Below are 23138 nucleotides of genomic sequence, written 5' to 3' on the forward strand. Positions count from 1 at the left end.
CGGGCCCAACGGGTAAGAGTGGGGCTGGGGGAGGAGAGAATGGGGGGTGTGGGGACGGGCCCAACGGGCCCGCTTTGAACGGGCACACTTGTTCTAGTGTACTACTAAAACTCAGATCTCGTGAATATATGTTATGTATGTATCTGCGATTTCGCTGATTTCTGAAAAAACGGTGAACCGTAGCGCCACGATTTTTGCACCGCCTTAATCACCACGCGGGGTGGGGCTGGAAAATGATATTTTTATTTAATTCGGTTGCATATTTTTTAAGTTACAGAGGTTTTAAACACTGCCCCCCCCCCCTTATTGAGGTTTCTATAGAGGGCGCTGCGGTGAGGCAGTGCTCAGTACGCATGCGCGGAATCTCCTCACTCTGCTCAGCACGCATGTGCGGCATCTCCTCACTCGCACCAAAAAAATGGACGCCGTTAGCGGCGCCAGCCCGCGATCACCGGCTCACCTCTCCTCTCTCCCCATGCTTCTCTCCTCTCTCCCACACCCGGGAGAACATCTCCCGGCTATCCCCCCCCCGGGCCTTTGAATTATGCGATCTCCCGCACCCCCCCCCGGACTTTTCACTGATCCGATCCCCCGCACCCCCCCCCCCCCCCCCCCCCGGGCCTTTAACTGATGCTAAGAGTGTGTCTGGGGGAGAGAAAATGGGGGGGGGGCTGAGAATGGGGAATGGGACAACAGGGGTCGTGCGGAGGGGACTTGGTGGTGGGGGAAAGAGGGGTACTGGGAAAAGGGGAGGTCCATATCCCTCCCCCCCCCCCCCCCCATCCCTCCCTCCTCCCCCCCACTCTCTCCCCCCCTCCCTCCCTCCCCCTCCACAAATACCACCCCATCTCTCATCACCCTCCCCCACTCCCTCCCCCCCCTCCATCCTCAACACCTCCCTTCCTCCACCACCACCTCCCCCTCGATCCCTCCACACCTCCCTCCCCCCCCCAAACCTCCCTCTCCCTCCCTCCCCCCTTCACTCCCTCCCGGTTACAATGGAAACCCTAAGAGGACGGGCCAAAGGGGAGAGTGTGGGGAGAGTAAGAGTGGGGCTGGGGGAGGAGAGAATGGGGGGTGTGGGGTCGGGCCCAACGGGCCCGCTTTGCTAGTTACATATAAAAATAACAACAGTCTGAGACTTTTATTTGTTTCAACTATTTTCATTGGGGAGATTTTGTAATGCATAAATAACTAAAATACAACCTTAAATCAGGCATTAAGAAAACGATTTCTACTATAATAAATCTATAATTCATCTTTATGTTTCTTTAATTTACATACTTAAAAGAGGTAGTCAAATCACACTAGAACTTGCAAGGGGAGTAAAACACCACTGGAAGTGTGTGCTGGCATTTTAGATCTGTGTGATAACCACTGCTTTAATATTAATTTCACTGAAAAACAATACCACTTTTCAGAAACCAATCTATAGTTTTCACTCTCATACATTAACAATATTCAAGTCTTTAGTACTGAAATTTAATCTCGGCATGTTAAGTTTTACCACAGTTGAGATTAAAAATCTTGGTGCAAGGTTTAACACATCAAAGCACTGCTACAATGTCAAAATGAAAGCCCAGTTCTGATACTGTTTCCCATTCAAAAGTCTCATGTACTTTAAACCCGTATTCAGTCTTCTTGGAAAATCAGTAGAGATGCTGAATATATAATGTGCTGGAAATTAGAATTTTCCAAAATAAAAAACAAAGCATGAAAATAACTCAATCAATTGGAATCTTTTTACACAGCTAGAAATGTGCAAATACATGAAAGTTAATGTAAATAAAATGTTGCCACCAATTCTATTTCTTATCCATGTTCTCTGGAGATGCTGCCTGACTTGCTGGGTCACTCCAGCAGTGTGGCCTTTTGTGCCTTCAGCAGCATCTGCAGTTCTTTGTTGCAACTACTCCCAAAGTGTGAACCCACCTTAGGTTTACAGCACGTATTCTCAAATATTTAAAACAAGAAAAATTCTAATCTTCTCAGTGTGCGGTATACTTAAGAGCCTAAAATTAAGTTCTTGGAGATTCTGTAGAAGTCTCAATTCATTTATGAAGGAGAGCATTTTTCTCTTTGGGCTTCACAATGTATTCTTTGTACATAGAGTACAGAACTCCTGCAATAGAAAAAACATTGGATGAATAGTTATCAGACAATTAACTTATGACAAATGTGAAGTGTACTAATCAAGAATCTATCAATCTCTGCCGTAAAAAGACCCATTGACGGCTTCCACAGTCTTCTGACTAAAGAAATTCCGCCTCACCACCTTCTGAATAAAGAAATTCCTTCTCATCTCCTTTCTAAAGCCACTTCCTTTTATTCTGAGGCTATGATCTCGGGTCCTACACTCTCCCCGAGACATGCTCCTACTTAATACATCAAAGAAACTTCAGAAGGAATGTGGCGCAGTGCACAAACATGGCCTGGACTGAGTATGTTGAGTTGCAGAGGAATGTGCAATCCAACATCTTAGGCTTCCCTTTCCCCACTCAAATAGCTCCACTGAGGCCAACGTACAATTGTCAGCTGCTCCAGAATCAAACCTCAGCCAATGATCTGCACCCTCTTGAGAGCAGTGTTGGACACGTTGTAGCATTTACCCACCTCCACAAAGTCATCAGCATTCAAACTTCAAGGTTTTAAAATAGTTTGTGATTAACGTATCGCACTCACGAATTGCCAATAACATTGCAAAATTGCTATTTCCACAGGAAACAACATGAATTCGAAACCAGAAGTGCCAGCAAGATTGTGAACAGCCAAAGGTGACCAGATGGCCTCTAAGAGGTGCAATTAAAAGGTCTATTTATTTAACACCAACCTCAAAGAGGTTCAGAAAATTTCCAACTGAACGATTGTTTTCAACGAGACAATTACCTATAGTCATTGCTCCCACCACACATCCTTGGGCTGCCACACGCATGTGGATAAAATGCACTGACATTTTTTTGTTCCCTCTGGCCTTCATTTTGTAGAGTCCATAGGCTACCACTGATGCAAAGCCAGCAATACCTGAAACAAAGAGAAACAATATTTTTTCTGAAAGCTGGAAACTATTCAGAATATTGTCTAAACCATGCCATACTTTTAATCAGAAATTACAGTACTGCTTGCATAGTAGAGTCAGATAAAATTTAATTCCATTGTTCACCATCTGATGTGTCACGATGACTAAGCAAATTAGTACCCCCTTTCTAAAGGAAAGCCAATCTATCTAAACTGTTAATAATTTCCAGAATCTAAAGGAAATGTCTCGGATGGAAAACCAAACCCCAAACATTAATTGTTTCTCTCCCTGACTTGCTATTACCAGCATTTTCTGCTTCTATTTCAGCATCTCCAATATTTTCCTTTGCAAGGCCTCCGATTTCGCTACTCATGACATTTAATTTACAAAGATAAGTGCCCACCCACCGTAACAACTATCTGATCACTCATGCTTTAACTGTTATTGAAAGGTCTGGACATTGAGATGCTGCATCCACAAATACCCAACCACTGAGCTCTGGGTTTCTAGCTGCAATATTATTTGAATGTGGACTTACATGGATCATTGAACAAATTCCCAATTATTGAATGAACAGTACAAAGATTCACTCAAGTGCAAATTCAGCAAAATGCACTCAATGAACCACATTGCAAACTCAGGCCCAGAATGAGGGATTGAAGCTGACCACAGCTCAAAATTTATAAATTGGTTCAATATACAATAAACCTGTTCCTGTCCTCTAATCCCAACCATAAATACTTTTAATTTTGACCAATAATTTGGAATATAATAGTTTCTGCAACATTAGAAACCTGAGAATTATGGCTTGGTGATCTAGTAACCAACTTACCGATAGGAACAAACGGGGACTCCTTGGATTTTCGAAGAAGTTTAGAAGTGTGGTCATCTTCTTGGCCATGTGTAGGAAGCAAGTTTGCATTACTTGTAGACATGATGGCTGCAGGAATAAAGATATTAAAGTTAATAACACCTGTTAAGTATTTAGGGAGAACTGCTATAAGATGCTAGCGATTAACATGAGACAGTTGCCCCCAAGGTAAAAGTCATATTTCTATGAATAAAGTGAGAAAATATATATTCGATCACACCAGCCCAAGGGCATCACTGCAGAAGTTCTTCAGAGGAGTATCTTCGGCCCAAACACCTTCAACAGTTTCAATGTCTATCCTTTTATCACATTATCAGAAATGGAGAGTGATTACTGATGATTACATGACGTTCATGTCTACTCAATTAGTTAGAGAGTAGAAGTGAAGGTCATATTCCAGTTTCGATGCCGGTGACCAGTGTCATGTCTCGGGGATCTGTGCTTGGTCCCCTGTTGTTTGTTATCTATGTAAACCCAGCAATGGCTGCCTCACCAACAGTCTGTCTGTCCTTTATTTCTTTGTTGTTTTAATAGTATGTGTTAAATGTATGTTTTTAGTGTTCTTTAGCTTGTTTTATGTGGGGGATGGGGTTGGGGGAGACTTTTAAAAATCTCTCACCTCGAAGATCCGATTTTTTCCCCGTATCGTATCTCCGTTCGCACGGCGGCCTAACATCGAGGAGTTGGCGGCCTTTGCTGGAGACCGACTTCGGGAGCTCCAACCCCGGGAGCCTGCAGGCTTACCATTGCAGAGCTCGCGATCCCTTTGCTAGTGACCGACCTCGGAGCACCAACCGCGGGAGCCTGCGGACTTTAACATCGTGGAGCTCGCGGTCTCTGTTTAGAGACCAACTTTGGGACCGTCAAGCCGCAGGAGCTTCACTGCCCGGACGCGGGAGCTTCTAACGCCGGCTGCGGGAGCTCCGATCACCCCGACGGATGGTTCGACTCCCCCAACCATGGGAGAATAAAGAGGAAGAAGCTTAGACTTTATTCCCTCCATCACAGTGAGGAATCCGCTGTGGTGGGTGTTTATGTTAACTTTTATGTAGTTGTGTGTGTTGTTGCTTTTTTTAGTATGGCTGTATGGTAATTCGCATATCACTATACCTTAATTGGTACACATGACAATAAAAGACCTTTGAAATAATTTGGATGAGAATGTAGTGGTATAATTAGTAAGTATGGAGATTCCACAAATATTTGTGATGGTGACGTCCAAGATTACAGCAGGATCTTGACCAACTGGGAAAGTGGGCAAATGAATGGCAGATGGCATTTAACTCAGACAAGTGCGAAGTGGTGCATTTTAAAATGTTAAACCAGGCAGGGTTTAACAAGAAAGTTACACAATGGCAGGACCCAGTAGAATGTTTTACAACAGAGAGAACTAGGGATAAAGCACAGCTCCCCAAAACAGGTAGTAAGGGCAATGGGGAAGATACACTTGCCTTCTTTGGTCAGGGCATTTAAAACAGGAGTAGGGACATTGTGTCACAGGTGTACAAGGTGCTGGCGAGACCGCACCCACACCAAGAGTATAGGGTGCAGTTCTAGTCATCTTATTACAGAAAGGATGTGCTTAAGCTCAAGAATGATGCCAGAAACAAAAAGCTAGAGTTATATGGCGTGACAGGATAGGGTGAGGCAGTTTTCCCTGGAACATAAAAGGGCAAGAGGAGATCTGAGAGAGGTATATAAAACCATGAGGGGGATAGACAAGCAAAATGATTACTGTTTCTCATAGAGCAGGGGAGCCCAAAACCAAGGGCCATAGGTTTAAAGTGAAAATATTTAAAGGGGTGATTTTTTTCCCCACAAAGTGGTGAGGATATGGAGCAAGCTGTCAGAGAAAGTGGTAGAGTTAAGGATAATTACAATACTTAGACATTTGGGCAACTACATAAAAAGGAAAGCTTCAGAGGGATAGCCAAATGGGTTTTGCCAAGATAGGCACCTTGGTTGACATGGATAAGATGGGCAGATGGACCCAATTCACTAGTGTTTAACTATGACTATACCTCTTTACCTCTAAGGCATTACCTCTTGTAAGTTTAAGAATACAGATCCTTGATACACAATTTCATTACTACAAAAAAAGATAGGACATGTCGGGCACTGTACAAAGTCTAAACTATCTCCAAGCACTTTACATTTAATGGAATGTACAGAAACATCAGTATAAATGGAAAAATAAATCATTTTCATTTTCATAATCAACAGCATCTCACAATGAAATCTACAATAAAGTTAGCTGAGACAAATGCCAGCCAGGAGGTCTAATACAAAGTCTTCTAGGCACCTTGAACATTGTGTCATAAAACATTTTAAATGCACTTATCCAGTAAGGCAAGAAGTTTTCCTTAAATGTTATGCTTAATTCTCTGTTGTGCGGCTCAATAATTAAGCCTCGACTTGAGCAAACGTACAAACAGAATCATGGGTTTAGCTTAATTACCCCAAAATCAATGAGCAGTACACTGAAATCCTAAAGAATGGTAAAGTTATGCATGTACTCAAGTATTGCTCATTGCTTTCAAGGTCCACTCCCTAGTTACATGCAAATTCTTTACCGGAATTGACTTACTACCCGGTTAATACAGGAGACTCCCTTCTAGTACACCTGCAACTTGAAGTAAAAAGACCTCAAGATAACTGAAGCAAATACAAAGGGAAAAAAAGGATAACATTGCAATGAATTTTCTTGTTGACAATAAATGTCAGGATTATAAATAGAGCTTAAAAAAATTGCAGCTCAGAAATACAACACATTTTTATAAAGTGAAATTCCAGATGACATTAATTAGGCTAATTTAAACAATTTCATTGATCTGTCTGGTGATAGGGTCTGAAGAAGGGTCTCGACCCGAAACGTCACCCATTCCTTCTCTCCTGAGATGCTGCCTGACCTGCTGAGTTACTCCAGCATTTTGTGAATAAATACCTTCGATTTGTACCAGCATCTGCAGTTATTTTCCTACACTGTCTGGTGATAGGAATCCGACAAAGCCCTGCGTGACTTTGAGCAACAGCACCTCATTTTCAGTCAAGGCACATTGCAGGGACATTCAATATCATCAGTTAACTAGCTTTTACTCATACCAGAACTGGCTGGCCCTCCTGTACAGTGGTATACCCGTAATTTTAAATAGTTTCCCTCTCTTCACAAACACTACCAGATCTGTTGGGGATTTACAGCATTCTCAATTAATTTTAGGTTTCAACAATAGTTCCAACTTCAACAATAGTTCCAACTTGTATTTCACAGCTTAAACATGTCCTGTGATTTTTTTTTCTCCCCCTAACTTCCTTTATTATGTCAACCATAGAGCCCCATAAACTATGGGATCAGCTAGACAAACCTACACAAGGGATATCCAAAGAAAGGCACAAAATGCTGGAGTAACTCAGCGGGTCAGGCAGCATCTCTGGAAAACAGAGGTAATGTTTCTGGTCAGGATCTTTCCTCAGACTGATTGTGAGGGCGGGTGGGGGGTGTAAGAGAAGAGAATAAAGCTGGAAGAGAGGATGAGCAGGGCCAAGATATCCACTTGGTCCAACACATCCCTATCCCACTCTCCCCATAAACTCAAACTAGTTCCATTTTGCTGGATCTGATGGAATCTTCAACCTGAAACATTTAGTCTTTTCTTCCACGGATACTGCCTGACTTGCTTACTGTTTAAAGCATTTCTGGTTTTATTTTGGTTTTCCCAGGCAGTGCTGGTTCGAAGGGCTGAATGGCCTACTCCTGCACCTCTTTTTCTACGTTTTCTATTTCAGATTCCCAGTAGCTGTTTTTTATTGGTTTACACTGTCCAGAGTCAGAACAGGAAACACTTAAACTGAAATTGCAAAGCCGTACTGTCCCTGCTGTTCTGTTTCAGGCTGTCTTTTATATCCAGGAAATGGACAATCACTTCAGATTGTAGTAAATTTTCTAATTGCATTCATCCCAGAGGTCAATAAAAAACTGATCCATCCACTACAGAACACCACGATAAAGCAAAATATGATTTAAGACTAATACACTCGTAGAGGTGGGTACAATTACAAGATTTTAAAGACATTTAGACAGATAAGAAAGGTTTCAAAGGATATTGGGCCAAACACAGGCAAATGATCTGGCTCAGGTAAGTGTGGGCACCGGTTTTTGGTGGTTCACTGTTGTTGCTCATGAGCACCTTCAAAGAGAGGGCAAAGAATACTGACCGTGCCAGCAATGGCCAAGTCCAGTAAAAACTGAATATAACAGTCTCTCCTTTATAGTAACATGGCCATGTTTAGTACTGCAATTGCCTGAGGGAAAATAAACTCCATTTTAGTTTCATAGGCTGAAATGATTTACATAGTTGTGTGAACCAGGCTTAAAGTATTTCCAATTACTTCCCCATAAACATTTTTTACCTTGAGACTTTGTGGGTTGAGGCCACCTGTTTGTTTTGGTTTACAGGAAACCCTCGTCATTTACATGAAAGAGTCATGGATAACTTTCTGGCTATTCACAATGACATTGCAAAATTGCTTGTTGGTTCCTTAGAGAAGGGTGAATTGTAAACTAGAAACCGGGATTTCCAGCATATACCCTAACTGGCAAAAGTGATGAATTAATGGTCCGGGAGCAGAGCAAGGACGCCCGTTGGCTGAGCAGTAAAGTAAGTGCTAATCACAGTTCAACAGGCAGTTTAAAAAGAGCGCCAAAAGGAAGTAGTAGTCAGTTTGAAAAGTCCGGGAGCAGAGCAAGGACGCCCGTTGGCTGAGCAGTAAAGTAAGTGCTAATCACAGTTCAACAGGCAGTTTAAAAAGAGCGCCAAAAGGAAGTAGTAGTCAGTTTGAAAAGTCCGGGAGCAGAGCAAGGACGCCCGTTGGCTGAGCAGTAAAGTAAGTGCTAATCACAGTTCAACAGGCAGTTTAAGTGAGAAGTCAGGTAAATTGGACAATCAGGCAATTTAAATTGGTGATATAAGCAAGGCTCACAAAAGGGTGCAGCCCTGTTCAGGTGCAGCCCAGTGAGGGAAGTGCCCAGTGAGAAAAGTGCGAGTCTTTGGCTGCGAGTCTTCGGCAAGGAGGCTGAGGTGAGGAGGATACCATTGTTTTAAGCCAGAGCTGGTTATAGGCACAAGGTGATGGCGGAAAAGTTGGTGCGGTGTGTTTCCTGCAGGATGTGGGAAGACAGGGACGTCGCGGGAGCTTCTGGGAGCTACACCTGCAAGAACTGTGTCCAGGTGCAGCTCCTGAAGGGACGTGTGGTGGAGTTGGAGAGGCAGTTGGATGACCTCAGGGCCATCCGGGAATGCGAGAGTTTCCTCGACAGGACCTATTGTGAGGCTGTCACGCCAAGGGTCCAGGTCGAGCGAAGGTGGGAGACTGTTTCCGGGGGGAGTGGACGTGGACTACAGGAGACCCCGGTGGCTGTGCCTATTGCAAATAGGTATACCCTCTTGGGAACTGTCGGGGCAGAAGACGTTTCCAGTCCGAGTGGCGGACCTGTTGGCAAGGATACACGACAGGGGAGACCGAAGTCTGGAAGAGCCGTAGTGGTCGGTGACTCCATAGTCCGAGGGACGGATAGAAGATTCTGTGGCAGCAGGAGGGACTTGAGGATGGTCTGTTGCCTCCCTGGTGCCAGGGTTCAACACATCACAGACCGGCTTCAGAAAATCCTAGCGAGGGAAGGCGATCAACCTGAAGTCGTTGTGCACGTGGGCACGAATGACGTCGGGCGGAAGAGGAAGGAGGTGCTACAGCGGGAGTTTAGAGAGTTGGGAAAAACGCTGAGAAGTAGGACGTCGAAGGTGGTTATCTCTGGACTGCTACCGGTACCTCGTGCTGGTGAGGCCAGGAACAGAGAGATAGAGGGTATGAATTTATGGCTGAGGGACTGGTGCAGAGAGCAGGGATTTAGATTTCTGGACCACTGGGATCTCTTCTGGGCTAGGGGTGACTTGTACAAAAGGGACGGGTTGCATCTTAACAGCAGGGGGACAAACATTCTGGCAGGCAGGTTTGCTAGTGTGACACCTGTGGCTTTAAACTAAGTAGTGGGGGGGAGGGGTTAACAAATTGTGAATATGAAGATGAGGTAAAAGGGAATACAGGAGATATTGCAAAAGACTCTAGGAAGAATGGGAACAGAAGTTCCAGAGCGGAAAAGAAATTAAGGGCAGGGCCAATTGTGAACGATGTGAGAGGGGAGGTAAATACAGAAGTTAAAGTGTTGTACTTAAATGCGCGTAGTATAAAAAATAAAGTGGATGAGCTTGAGGCTCAGTTAGTCATGGGCAAGTATGATGTTGTAGGGATCACTGAGACATGGCTACAAGAGGACCAGGGCTGGGAACTGAATATTCAGGGGTACACAACGTATAGAAAAGACAGACAGGTGGGCAGAGGGGGTGGGGTTGCTCTGATGGTAAGGAATGATATTCATTCCCTTGCAAGGGGTGACATAGAATCAGGAGATGTTGAATCAGTATGGATAGAAATGAGAAATTGTAAGGGTAAAAAGACCCTAATGGGAGTTATCTATAGGCCCCCAAACAGTAGCCTCGACTTAGGGTGCAAGTTAAATCAGGAGATAAAATTGGCGTGTCAAAAATGTAATGCTACGGTGGTTATGGGAGATTTCAACATGCAGGTAGACTGGGAAAATCAGGTTGGAAATGGACCCCAGGAAAGAGAGTTTGTAGAGTGCCTTCGAGATGGATTCTTAGAACAGCTTGTACTGGAGCCTACCAGGGAGAAGGCAATTCTGGATTTAGTGTTGTGTAATGATCCTGATCTGGTAAGGGGACTAGAGGTAAAAGAGCCATTAGGAGGCAGTGATCACAACATGATAAGTTTTACTCTGCAAATGGAAAGGCAGAAGGGAAAATCGGAAGTGTCGGTATTGCAGTATAGCAAAGGGGATTACAGAGGCATGAGGCGGGAGCTGGCCAAAATTGATTGGAAGGAGGCCCTAGCAGGGAAGACGGTAGAACAGCAATGGCAGGTATTCCTGGGAATAATGCAGAGGTTGCAGGATCAATTTATTCCAAAGAGGTGGAAAGACTCTAAGGGGAGTAAGAGACACCTGTGGCTGACAAGGGAAGTCAGGGACAGCATAAAAATTAAGGAGAGGAAGTATAACATAGCAAAGAAGAGTGGGAAGACAGAGGATTGGGACTCTTTTAAAGAGCAACAAAAGTTAACTAAAAAGGCAATACGAGGAGAAAAGATGAGGTACGAGGGTAAACTAGCCAATAATATAAAGGAGGATAGCAAAAGTTTTTTTAGGTACGTGAAGAGGAAAAAAATAGTCAAGGCAAATGTGGGTCCCTTGAAGACAGAAGCAGGGGAATTTATTATGGGGAACAAAGAAATGGCAGACGAGTTAAACCGTTACTTTGGATCTGTCTTCACTGAGGAAGATACACACAATCTCCCAAATGTTCTAGGGGCTGGAGAACCTAGGGTGATGGAGGAACTGAAGGAAATCCACATTAGGCAGGAAATGGTTTTGGGTAGACTGATGGGACTGAAGGCTGATAAATCCCCAGGGCCTGATGGTCTGCATCCCAGAGTACTTAAGGAGGTGGCTCTAGAAATAGTGGAAGCATTGGAGATCATTTTTCAATGTTCTATAGATTCAGGATCAGTTCCTGTGGATTGGAGAATAGCAAATGTTATCCCACTTTTTAAGAAAGGAGGGAGAGAGAAAACGGGTAATTATAGACCAGTTAGTCTGACATCAGTGGTGGGGAAAATGCTGGAGTCAATTATAAAAGACGAAATTGCTGAGCATTTGGATAGCAGTAACGGGATCGTTCCGAGTCAGCATGGATTTACGAAGGGGAAATCATGCTTGACAAATCTACTGGAATTTTTTGAGGATGTAACTAGGAAAATTGACAAGGGAGAGTCAGTGGATGTGGTGTACCTCGACTTTCAGAAAGCCTTCGACAAGGTCCCACATAGGAGATTAGTGGGCAAAATTAGGGCACATGGTATTGGGGGTAGGGTACTGACATGGATAGAAAATTGGTTAACAGACAGAAAGCAAAGAGTGGGGATAAATGGGTCCCTTTCGGAATGGCAGGCAGTGACCAGTGGGGTACCGCAAGGTTCGGTGCTGGGACCCCAGCTATTTACGATATACATTAATGACTTGGACGAAGGGATTAAAAGTACCATTAGCAAATTTGCAGATGATACTAAGTTGGGGGGTAGTGTGAATTGTGAGGAAGATGCAATAAGGCTGCAGGGTGACCTGGACAGGTTGTGTGAGTGGGCGGATACATGGCAGATGCAGTTTAATGTAGATAAGTGTGAGGTTATTCACTTTGGAAGTAAGAATAGAAAGGCAGATTATTATCTGAATGGTGTCAAGTTAGGAGGAGGGGGAGTTCAACGAGATCTGGGTGTCCTAGTGCATCAGTCAATGAAAGGAAGCATGCAGGTTCAGCAGGCAGTGAAGAAAGCCAATGGAATGTTGGCCTTCGTAACAAGAGGAGTTGAGTATAGGAGCAAAGAGGTCCTTCTACAGTTGTACCGGGCCCTGGTGAGACCGCACCTGGAGTACTGTGTGCAGTTTTGGTCTCCAAATTTGAGGAAGGATATTCTTGCTATGGAGGGCGTGCAGCGTAGGTTCACTAGATTAATTCCCGGAATGGCGGGACTGTCGTATGTTGAAAGGCTGGAGCGATTGGGCTTGTATACACTGGAATTTAGAAGGATGAGGGGGGATCTTATTGAAACATATAAGATAATTAGGGGATTGGACACATTAGAGGCAGATAACATGTTCCCAATGTTGGGGGAGTCCAGAACAAGGGGCCACAGTTTGAGAATAAGGGGTAGGCCATTTAGAACGGAGATGAGGAAGAACTTTTTCAGTCAGAGGGTGGTGAAGGTGTGGAATTCTCTGCCTCAGAAGGCAGTGGAGGCCAGTTCGTTGGATGCTTTCAAGAGAGAGCTGGATAGAGCTCTTAAGGATAGCGGAGTGAGGGGGTATGGGGAGAAGGCAGGAACGGGGTACTGATTGATAGTGATCAGCCATGATCGCATTGAATGGCGGTGCTGGCTCGAAGGGCTGAATGGCCTACTCCTGCACCTATTGTCTATTGTCTATTGTCTATTACAACTGGAGGTCTCTATTTCGTGACATCTCTAAAAGATTTTTCTGGACGGCTGCTTTCTTCCTACCAGCTTTAGATAATCAAATCAAAGCTGACTGTCACACAATGAATAGACATACAGAATCTCACGGCTGCCATCTCAGTGAATATCATGGTTGATCCTTTACTGCTCTCTATCCTTTGATTCTCCAGATTCACAGATCTTCAAAAAAATAACTTGTTAGTTGTCAACTCTAAAAGTAGAAGGAGTCAGAGAGTAGAAGTGAGGGTCATGTTCCAGTTTAGACAACGGTGACCAGTGTCATAACTCAGGGATCTGTGCTTGGTCCCGTGCTGCTTGTTATCTATGTAAAGAATTTGGATGAGAATGTAGTTGGTATTACTAGTAAATATGGGGATTCCACAAAAATCTGTGAAGGATCTTGACCAAATGGGAAAGTGGGCAAATGAATGGCAGATGGCATTTATCTCAGATAGGCACAAAATTGTGCATTTTAGAAAGTTAAACCAGGCAGGGCCCTGTAGAATGTTTTACAACAGAGAGACCTAGGGGTAAAGCACAGTTCCCCAAAACTGGTGACACAGATAGTAAAGGCAATGGGGAAGGTACACTTGCCTTCATTGGACAGGAGTAGGGACATTGTGTTACAGGTGTACAAGGTGGTGGCGAGACCGCACCCACACCAAGAGTACAGCGTGCAGTTCTAGTCACCTTATTACAGGAAGGATGTTATTAAGCACACGGATGCAGCAAAGATTCAAGGATGATGCCAGAAACAAAAAGTTAGAGTTATATGGCGTGACAGGATAGGGTGAGGCAGTTTTCCCTGGAACATAAGAGGGCAAGAGGAGACCTTATAGAGGTATATAAAACCATGAAGGGGATAGACAAGCAAAATGATTATTGTGTTTCTCATAGAGCTGGGGAGCCCAAAACCAAGGGCCATGGGTTTAAAGTGAAAATATTTAAAGGGGTGATTTTTTTCCCCACAAAGTGGTGAGGATATGGAACAAGCTGTCAGAGAAAGTGGTAGAGTTAAGGACAATTACAATACTTAGACATTTGGGCAACTACATAAAAGGGAAAATCTTCAGAGGGATAGGCAAATGGGTTTTGCCCAGATAGGCACCTTGTTTGACATGGATAAGATGGGCAGATGGACCCATTTCACTAGTGTATAACTATGACTATATATCCAGTCTATGATATATTCTATCCTGAAACTCCTTTTGCCCAGTTTCAGCCTTCTTAGCCAGGGCAGAAATCCCCTGCTATCAAAATCTTGCATTACCTCCTATAAGTTTAAGAATACGGATCCTTGCTACACAATCTCATTACTACAAAAAAGCCAGGACATGTCGGGCACAGTACAAGTCAATAGACAATAGACAATAGGTGCAGGAGTAGGCCATTCAGCCCTTCGAGCCAGCACCGCCATTCAATGCGATCATGGCTGATCACTCTCAATCAGTACCCCGTTCCTGCCTTCTCCCCATACCCCCTCACTCCGCTATCCTTAAGAGCTCTATCCAGCTCTCTCTTGAAAGCATCCAACAAACTGGCCTCCACTGCCTTCTGAGGCAGAGAATTCCACACCTTCACCACTCTCTGACTGAAAAAGTTCTTCCTCATCTCCGTTCTAAATGGCCTACCCCTTATTCTTAAACTGTGGCCCCTTGTTCTGGACTTCCCCCAACATTGGGAACATGTTTCCTGCCTCTAATGTGTCCAATCCCCTAATTATCTTATATGTTTCAATAAGATCCCCCCTCATCCTTCTAAATTCCAGTGTATACAAGCCCAATCGCTCCAGCCTTTCAACATACGACAGTCCCGCCATTCCGGGAATTAACCTAGTGAACCTACGCTGCACGCCCTCCATAGCAAGAATATCCTTCCTCAAATTTGGAGATCAAAACTGCACACAGTACTCCAGGTGCGGTCTCACCAGGGCCCAGTACAACTGTAGAAGGACCTCTTTGCTCCTATACTCAACTCCTCTTGTTACGAAGGCCAACATTCCATTGGCTTTCTTCACTGCCTGCTGTACCTGCATGCTTCCTTCATTGACTGATGCACTAGGACACCCAGATCTCGTTGAACTCCCCCTCCTCCTAACTTGACACCATTCAGATAATAATCTGCCTTTCTATTCTTACTTCCAAAGTGAATAACCTCACACTTATCTACATTAAACTGCATCTGCCATGTATCCGCCCACTCACACAACCTGTCCAAGTCACCCTGTAGCCTTATTGCATCTTCCTCACAATTCACACTACCCCCCAGCTTAGTATCATCTGCAAATTTGCTAATGGTACTTTTAATCCCTTCGTCTAAGTCATTAATGTATATCGTAAATAGCTGGGGTCCCAGCACCGAACCTTGCGGTACCCCACTGGTCACTGCCTGCCATTCCGAAAGGGCCCCATTTATCCCCACTCTTTGCTTTCTGTCTGTCAACCAATTTTCGATCCATGTCAGTACCCTACCCCCAATACCATGTGCCCTAATTTTGCCCACTAATCTCCTATGTGGGACCTTGTCGAAGGCTTTCTGAAAGTCGAGGTACACCACATCCACTGACTCTCCCCTGTCAATTTTCCTAGTTACATCCTCAAAAAATTCCAGTAGATTTGTCAAGCATGATTCGTAAATCCATGCTGACTCGGAATGATCCCGTTACTGCTATCCAAATGCTCAGCAATTTCGTCTTTTATAATTGACTCCAGCATCTTCCCCACCACTGATGTCAGACTAACTGGTCTATAATTACCCGTTTTCTCTCTCCCTCCTTTCTTAAAAAGTGGGATAACATTTGCTATCCTCCAATCCACAGGAACTGATCCTGAATCTATAGAACATTGAAAAATGATCTCCAATGCTTCCACTAAGTCTAAACCATCTCCAAGCACTTTACATTTAATGAACTATCACAGAAACATCAGTATAAATAGAAAAAAACCCAATCGTTTTCATAATAACGGCATCTCACAATGAAATCTTTCTCCCCTTAACTTCCTTTATTATGTCAACCATAGAACCCCATAAACTGTGGGATCAGCTAGGTAAACCTGCACAAGAGATATTCAAAGAAAGGCACAAAATGCTGGAGTAACTCAGCGAGTCAGGCAGCATCTCTGGAAAACAGAGGTAATGTTTCTGGTTGGGATCTTTCCTCAGACTGATTGTGAGGGCGGGTGGGGGTTGTCAGAGAAGAGAATAAAGCTGGAAGAGAGGATGGGCAGGGCCAAGATATCCACTTGGTCCAACACATCCCTATCCCACTCTCAAACTAGTTCCATTTTGCTCGTTCTGATGGCATCTTCAACCTGAAACATCAAGTCTTTTCTTCCACAGATACTGCCTGAATTGCTTACTGTTTAAAGCATTTCTGGTTTTATTCTGGTTTTCCCAGGCAGTGCTGGTTCGAAGGGCCGAATGGCCTAGTCCTGCACCTCTTTTTCTACGTTTTCTATTTCAGATTCCCAGTAGCTGTTTTTTATTGGTTTACACTGTCCAGTCAAAACAGGAAACACTTAAACTGAAATTGCAAAGCCGTACTGTCCCTGCTGTCCTGTTTCAGGTTGTCTTTTATATTCAAGAAATGGAAAATTACTTCAGATTGTAGTAAATTTTCTAATTTCATTCATCCCAGAGGTCAATAAAAAACTGATCCACCCACTACAGAACACCACAATAAAGCAAAATATGATTTCAGACTAATACACTCGTAGAGGTGGGTACAATTACAAGATTTTAAAGACACTTAGACAGATAAAAGTTTCAAAGGATATTGGGCCAAACACAGGCAAATGATCAGGCTCAGGTAAGTGGGCCAGGGCACCAGTCAATCAGAGAGGGCAAAGAATACTGACCTTGCCAGCAATGGCCAGGTCCAAGTAAAAACTGAATATAACTGTCTCTCCTTTATAGTAACATGGCCATGTTTAGTACCACAATTGCCTGAAGGAAAGTAAACTCAATTTTAGTTTCATAGGCTGAAATGATTTACATAGTTGTGTAAACCAGGCTTAAAGTATTTCCACATACTTCCCCATAAACATTTTTTGCTTTGAGACTTTGTGGGTGGAGGCCACTTGCTTGGTTTGGTTTACAGGAAACCCTCGTCATTTACATGAGTCATGAATTACTTTCTGGCTATTCACAATGACATTGCAAAATTGCTTGTTGGTTCATTAGAGAAGGGTGAATTGTAAACCAGAAACCGTGATTTCCAGCATATTCCCTAACTGGCAAAAGTGTTGAATTAATGGTCAAATTACAACTGGAGGTCTCTATTTAGTGTCATCTCTAAAAGATTTTTCTGGACGGCTGCTTTCTTCCTACCAGCTTTAGATAATCAAATGAAAGCTGACTGTCACACAATGAATAGACATACAGACTCTCACGGCTGCTATCTCAGTGAATATCATGGTTGATCCTTTACTTCTCTCTATCCTTTGATTCTCCAGACTCAAAGATCTGCACATGTTACATTCACAGATCTTCGAAAAAATAACTTGTTAGTTGGAGTCAGAGAGTAGAAGTGAGGGTCATGTTCCAGTTTAGGCCACAGTGACCAGTGTCATGCCTCAGGGATCTGTGGCTGGTCCCATGCTGTTTGTTATCTATGTAAATAATTTGGATGAGAATGTAGTTGGTATAATTAGTAAGTATGGGGATTCCACAAAAATTTGTGAAGGATCTTGACCAACTGGGAAAGTCAGCAAATGATTGGCAGATGGCATTTAACTCAGATAGGCGCAAAATTGTGCATTTTAGAAAGTTAAACCAGGCAGGGTTTAACAAGAAAGTTACACAATGGCAGTAGAATGTTTTACAACAGAGAGACCTAGGGGTAAAGCACAGTTCCCCAAAACTGGTGACAGTTAGTGAGGGCAATGAGGAAGGTACACTTGCCTTCATTGGTCAGGGCATTGGACAGGTGTACAAGGTGCTGGCGAGACCACGCCCACATCAAGAGTATAGCGAGCCACGCCCACATCAAGAGTATAGGGATAGCCAAACGGGTTTTGCCCAGATAGGCACCTTGGTTAACATGGATACGATGGGCAGATGGACCCATTTCACTACTGTATAACTATGACTATATATCCAGTCTATGATATATTCTATCCTGAAACTCCTTTTGTCGAGTTCCAGACTTCTTCGCCAGGGCAGAATTCCCCTGCTATCAAAATCTTGCATTACCTCCTATAAGTTTAAAAATACAGATCCTTGCTGCACAATCTCATTACTACAAAAAAGACAGGATATTTCGGGTACTGTACAAGTCTAAACCATCTCCAAGCACTTTACATTTAATGGACTATCACAGAAACATCAGTATAAATAGAAAAAAAACCCCAATCGTTTTCATAATCAACAGCATCTCACAATGAAATCTTTCTCCCCTTAACTTCCTTTATTATGTCAACCATAGAACCCCATAAACTGTGGGATCAGCTAGGTAACCCCGCACAAGAGACATTCAAAGAAAGGCACAAAATGCTGGAGTAACTCAGCGAGTCAGGCAGCCTCTCTGGAAAACAGAGGTAACGTTTTGGGTCAGGATCTTTCTTGAGACTGATTGTGAGGGTGGGTGGGGGAGGGGGGGAAGAGAAGAGAATAAAGATGGAAGAGAGGATGGGCAGGGCCAAGATATCCACTTGGTCCAACACATCCCTATCCCACTCTCCCTATAACTCAAACTAGTTTTTCCATTTTGCTGGTTCTGATGGAACCTTCCTTCTGAAACATTAACTCTTTGCAACATAGATACTATCTGATTTGCTTACTGTTTATAGCAGTTCTGGTTTTATTTCAGATTCCCAGTAACTGTTTATTGGTTTACATTGTCCAGAGTCTGAACAGGAAACACTTAAACTGAAATTGCTAAGCAGTATTGTCCCTGCTGTCCTGTTTCAGGCCGTCTTTAAAATCCAGGTAATTGAAAATTCCTTCCGATTGGAGTAAGAAAATAACTGCAGATGCTGGTACAAATCGAAGGTATTTATTCACAAAATGCTGGTTTAACTCAGCAGGTCAGGCAGCATCTCAGGAGAGAAGGAACGGGCGACTTTTCGGGTCGAGACCCTTCTTCAGACTGATGTCAGGGGGCGGGACAAAGGAAGGATATAGGTGGAGACAGGAAGACAGTGGGAGATCTGGGAAGGGGGAGGGGAAGAGAGGGACAGAGGAACTATCTAAAATTGGAGAAGTCAATGTTCATACCACTGGGCTGCAAGCTGCCCAGGCGAAATATGAGGTGCTGTTCCTCCAATTTCCAGTGGGACTCACTATGGCACTGGAGGAGGCCCATGACAGAAAGGTCAGACTGGGATGGGAGGGGGAGTTGAAGTGCTCAGCCACCGGGAGATCAGATTGGTTAATGCGGGCTGAGCACAGGTGTTGAGCAAAGCGATCGGCAAGCCTGCGTTTGGTTTCGCCGATGTAAATAAGTTGACATCTGGATGAGCGGATGCAATAGATGAGGTTGGAGGAGGTGCAGGTGAACCTCTGTCTCACCTGGAAATACTGTTTGGGTCCTTGGATGGAGTTGAGGGGGGAGGTAAAGGGACAGGTGTTGCATCTCGTGCGGTTGCAGGGGAAAGTGCCTGGGGATGGGGTGGTTTGGGTAGGAAGGGACGAGTGGACCAGGGAGTTACGGAGGGAACGGTCTCTGCGGAACGCAGAAAGGGAAGGGGATGGGAAGATATGGCCAGTGGTGGGGTCCCGTTGTAGGTGATGGAAATGTTGGTGGATGATTTGTTGGATACGCTGGCTGGCGGGGTGGAAGTTGAGAACGAGGTGGATTCTGTCCTTGTTACGAGTGGGGGCAGGGGGAGCAAGAGCAGAGCTGTGGGATGTAGAAGAGACCCTAGTGAGAGCCTCATCTATAATGCAGGTAAGTTTGGAGCCGATTGGAGTAAGTTTTCTAATTGCATTCATCCCAGAGCTCAATAAAAAAACTGACCTACCCATTACAGAACACCACGATAAAGCAAAATATGATTTAAGACTAATACACTGAATTGTGAATCTGCAAAGATAAAGGGGCTACATTTTACTTAAAATAAAATAAAATCCAAAGACCGAGACTGATTAGACCAGAATCTGAAATCCACTGAGCTGGAGGAACTTAGCAGGGCAGGCAGCATCTGTGGAGGGGATGGAAAGACACATTTCACAACAGTGCCCTACTTCAGTCCACAGAAGTTTTCAGATTGAGCATAAAAACAGGACCTTCATCCCACTGTTCATTACTAACCCTAAACCAGTTGCATTACTATTTTATTCTCCCACATTCCCATTAACTCCCATCAGATGTTATCACCCATCTGCAGTGGGTGAAAATGATCATTGCCAAGGTCAATCAAGGCTATCAAGGCAGATATCAGCCTCATCAACCAACACATTTTTTGTGAGGTGGGAGGAAACAAGGTAAAATCCCCACAGGCCACAGGGGGTGCATGCAAATTCCAGACAGTGAGCACCCAAGGTCAGGGTCACAGCAACTTTAAAGATCGATATAAAATGCTGGAGTAACTCGCTGGATGGAGTAACAGACAGCATCTCTGGAAAGGAATGGGTCAGAACACTTATTCAGACAGAGAGTCGGGGGAGAGGGAACCGAGAGATACAGACGATGATGTAAAGGGGAGATATGGATGGTGATGCAAAGGGGAGGTATGGACGGTGATGCAAAGGGGAGGTATGGACGGTGATGCAAAGGGGAGGTATGGACGGTGATGTAAAGGGGAGGTATGGACGGTGATGTAAAGGGGAGGTATGGACGGTGATGTAAAGGGGAGGTATGGACGGTGATGTAAAGGGGAGGTATGGACGGTGATGTAAAGGGGAGGTATGGACGGTGATGTAAAGGGGAAGTATGGACGGTGATGTAAAGGGGAGGTATGGACGGTGATGTAAAGGGGAGGTATGGACGGTGATGTAAAGGGAGATATGGACGGTGATGTAAAGGGAGATATGGACGGTGATGTAAAGGGAGATATGGACGGTGATGTAAAGGGTGATATGGACGGTGATGTAAAGGGTGATATGGACGGTGATGTAAAGGGAGATATGGACGGTGATGTAAAGGGAGATATGGACGGTGATGTAAAGGGTGATATGGACGGTGATGTAAAGGGAGATATGGACGGTGATACAGCTCAGCGAGTCGTAACACGGCAGCAGGCAGGCTGCACACGAGTTCGGTAGGAAAGAGCCGAGGTGATTACATCGGCAGCCGGTATCTGTCCCATCCAGAGGAGAGGAGAGGAGAGGAGAGGAGAGGAGAGGAGAGGAGAGGAGAGGAGAGGAGAGGAGAGGAGAGGAGAGGAGAGGAGAGGAGAGGAGAGGAGAGGAGAGGAGAGGAGAGGAGAGGAGAGGAGAGGAGAGGAGAGGAGAGGAGAGGAGAGGAGAGGAGAGGAGAGGAGAGGAGAGGAGAGGAGAGGAGAGGAGAGGAGAGGAGAGGAGAGGAGAGGAGAGGAGAGGAGAGGAGAGGAGAGGAGAGGAGAGGAGCCTCACCTGAAGTAACGGCCGCTGCAACACACGTCCTGCTCCGAGCTCTCCGCGCCAGCGACTGGCATCCGGCCCGCACTGGGTGCGACGTCACCGCCGCGGGCGGAAATGACGCGGCGTCCCCACCCGTCCCCAGGCTACGCAGAGCCGGAGGACTGGGAGCGTCTGCGGAGACACTCAGCCCGAAATCAGGTAGAAGTGCTCCCCGAGCGAATCATATTTACCGAATTAATATCCACTGTTGATCTAATGCACACACGCCCTAGCAAAATATGTTAGATTTGGAAGCGGGGAGAAATAGAGCCTGGTTACTATGGTAACGCGGGACGGAACCGCCCCTCCCATACGTCATGGAAAGGCAACGTCTTGTGAGTCATCAGATTGACGCAATTTGGAGGGGAAATTCCGCTATTGGGAAACTGAGGAAGTCAATAGCAGGAATATGCACAACTCTTGTTACTCAACAGTATGCCTGGAAGGATTTTTTTCCCCAGAGTAACTTATCCATCTTACTGGTAGCTGCCACACCTTACCTCACTATCCATTACTGATCTAAAGACCTAATGTCAGCAATCAGATGCTGTCCCTCCTTTAAATGGCTGTAATAAAGCACAGGACAATGGACATCCAGCTGTTATCAGGCAACTGAACCATTCCATCAACAACTTTAGAGTTGCCTTAACCTACCACATCTTTAATCAGACTTCACCTTGTACTGGCCCAGATAATCACACAAACTAACCTCCCTTCCATTAACTCCATCTATACTTCACGCTGCCTTGACGAGGGCACCAGCATAATCTCACCCCGGTTACTCCCTCTTCTCTCCATTTCCATCAGGCAGGAGGTACAAATGTGTGAAAGCACATACCTTCAATTCAGAGACAGTTTCTTCCCAGCTATGATCAGGCAATGAATCATTCTATCAACAACCAGAGTGGTCCTCCCCTCCTATCTCTCATCGGACTATATTTAATCAGACTTTATTAGATTTTATCTTGCACTAAATGCAATTCCCTTTATTCTGTATCTGCACACTGCTAGATTGTAATCATATATTGTCTTTCCACTGACTGGATAACACACAAGAAGCTTTTCACTGTTCCTCGGTACACATGACAATAAACTAAACTAAACAACATAGGTGCAGAATTAGGCCATTCAGCCTTACTAATCAAGTCAAATAAAGCATTCATGGAGAACTCAACTATTCCAGGCCGCGCCGGACGGTGAAAGGTCTGCGGCGGGCCGACCTAAGCCCCGCGATTCGGGGCGGGCGAAGACGCAGCCGCTGCCGGAGCTCCCGATGTCGGCCCCCACCCAGGGGCCTGCGGGCTTCCGACGTCCAGGCGGCCCGCGCCGGAGCCTCCGGAGACGAGTCGCAGCCGCTCCCGCAGCATCCAAAGGCAGCCAGCGCCCCAGGTGGTCCCAGCCGGAGCCCGCCAGCTCCAGGTGCATGGCCGATGGTAGGCTGCAGCGGGAACGGAGACACGACACAGAAAACAAAGGTCGGGTCTCCGTTCGGGAGAGACAATGTTACAGTTCCCACCCACCCACCCCCCCACAACGTACAATCACAAACACTACACCATATTTAAAATTACA

General features: G+C 44.9%; 1 protein-coding gene across 2 annotated transcripts; it reads right to left on the reverse strand.

Annotated features, from left to right (window-relative positions):
* Positions 1-1157: 1157 nt before the first annotated feature.
* On the reverse strand, positions 1158-23043 carry higd1a (HIG1 hypoxia inducible domain family, member 1A). Of its 2 annotated transcripts, none has more exons than XM_078423975.1 (4): positions 22742-23043; positions 3849-3956; positions 2887-3021; positions 1158-2122 (listed from the first exon to the last, which is right to left on the reverse strand). In XM_078423975.1, the coding sequence occupies exons 1-4, from the start codon at positions 22989-22991 to the stop codon at positions 2052-2054; spliced, it is 564 nt and encodes a 187-aa protein (XP_078280101.1). In that variant the 5' UTR covers positions 22992-23043; the 3' UTR covers positions 1158-2051. The 2 variants fall into 2 exon arrangements, with proteins under 2 accessions (XP_078280101.1, XP_078280109.1); XM_078423983.1 differs by lacking the exon at positions 22742-23043 and adding an exon at positions 21540-21761.
* Positions 23044-23138: the final 95 nt, after the last annotated feature.

This window comes from Rhinoraja longicauda, chromosome 2, assembly GCF_053455715.1.
Source record: "Rhinoraja longicauda isolate Sanriku21f chromosome 2, sRhiLon1.1, whole genome shotgun sequence".
Taxonomy (NCBI): domain Eukaryota; kingdom Metazoa; phylum Chordata; class Chondrichthyes; order Rajiformes; family Arhynchobatidae; genus Rhinoraja; species Rhinoraja longicauda.

Bases quoted from the DNA above. Each gene is read 5' to 3' on its own strand.
- higd1a (XM_078423975.1), bottom strand. From the start codon at position 22,991: ATGCACCTGGAGCTGGCGGGCTCCGGCTGGGACCACCTGGGGCGCTGG. The intron at 3,957-22,741 runs GTTGAGTTCTCC...TTATTCCTGCAG, and splicing joins GTCCGGCGCGGCCTGGAATA to CCATCATGTCTACAAGTAAT. The intron at 3,022-3,848 runs GTAAGTTGGTTA...TCTTTGTTTCAG, and splicing joins GTCCCCGTTTGTTCCTATCG to GTATTGCTGGCTTTGCATCA.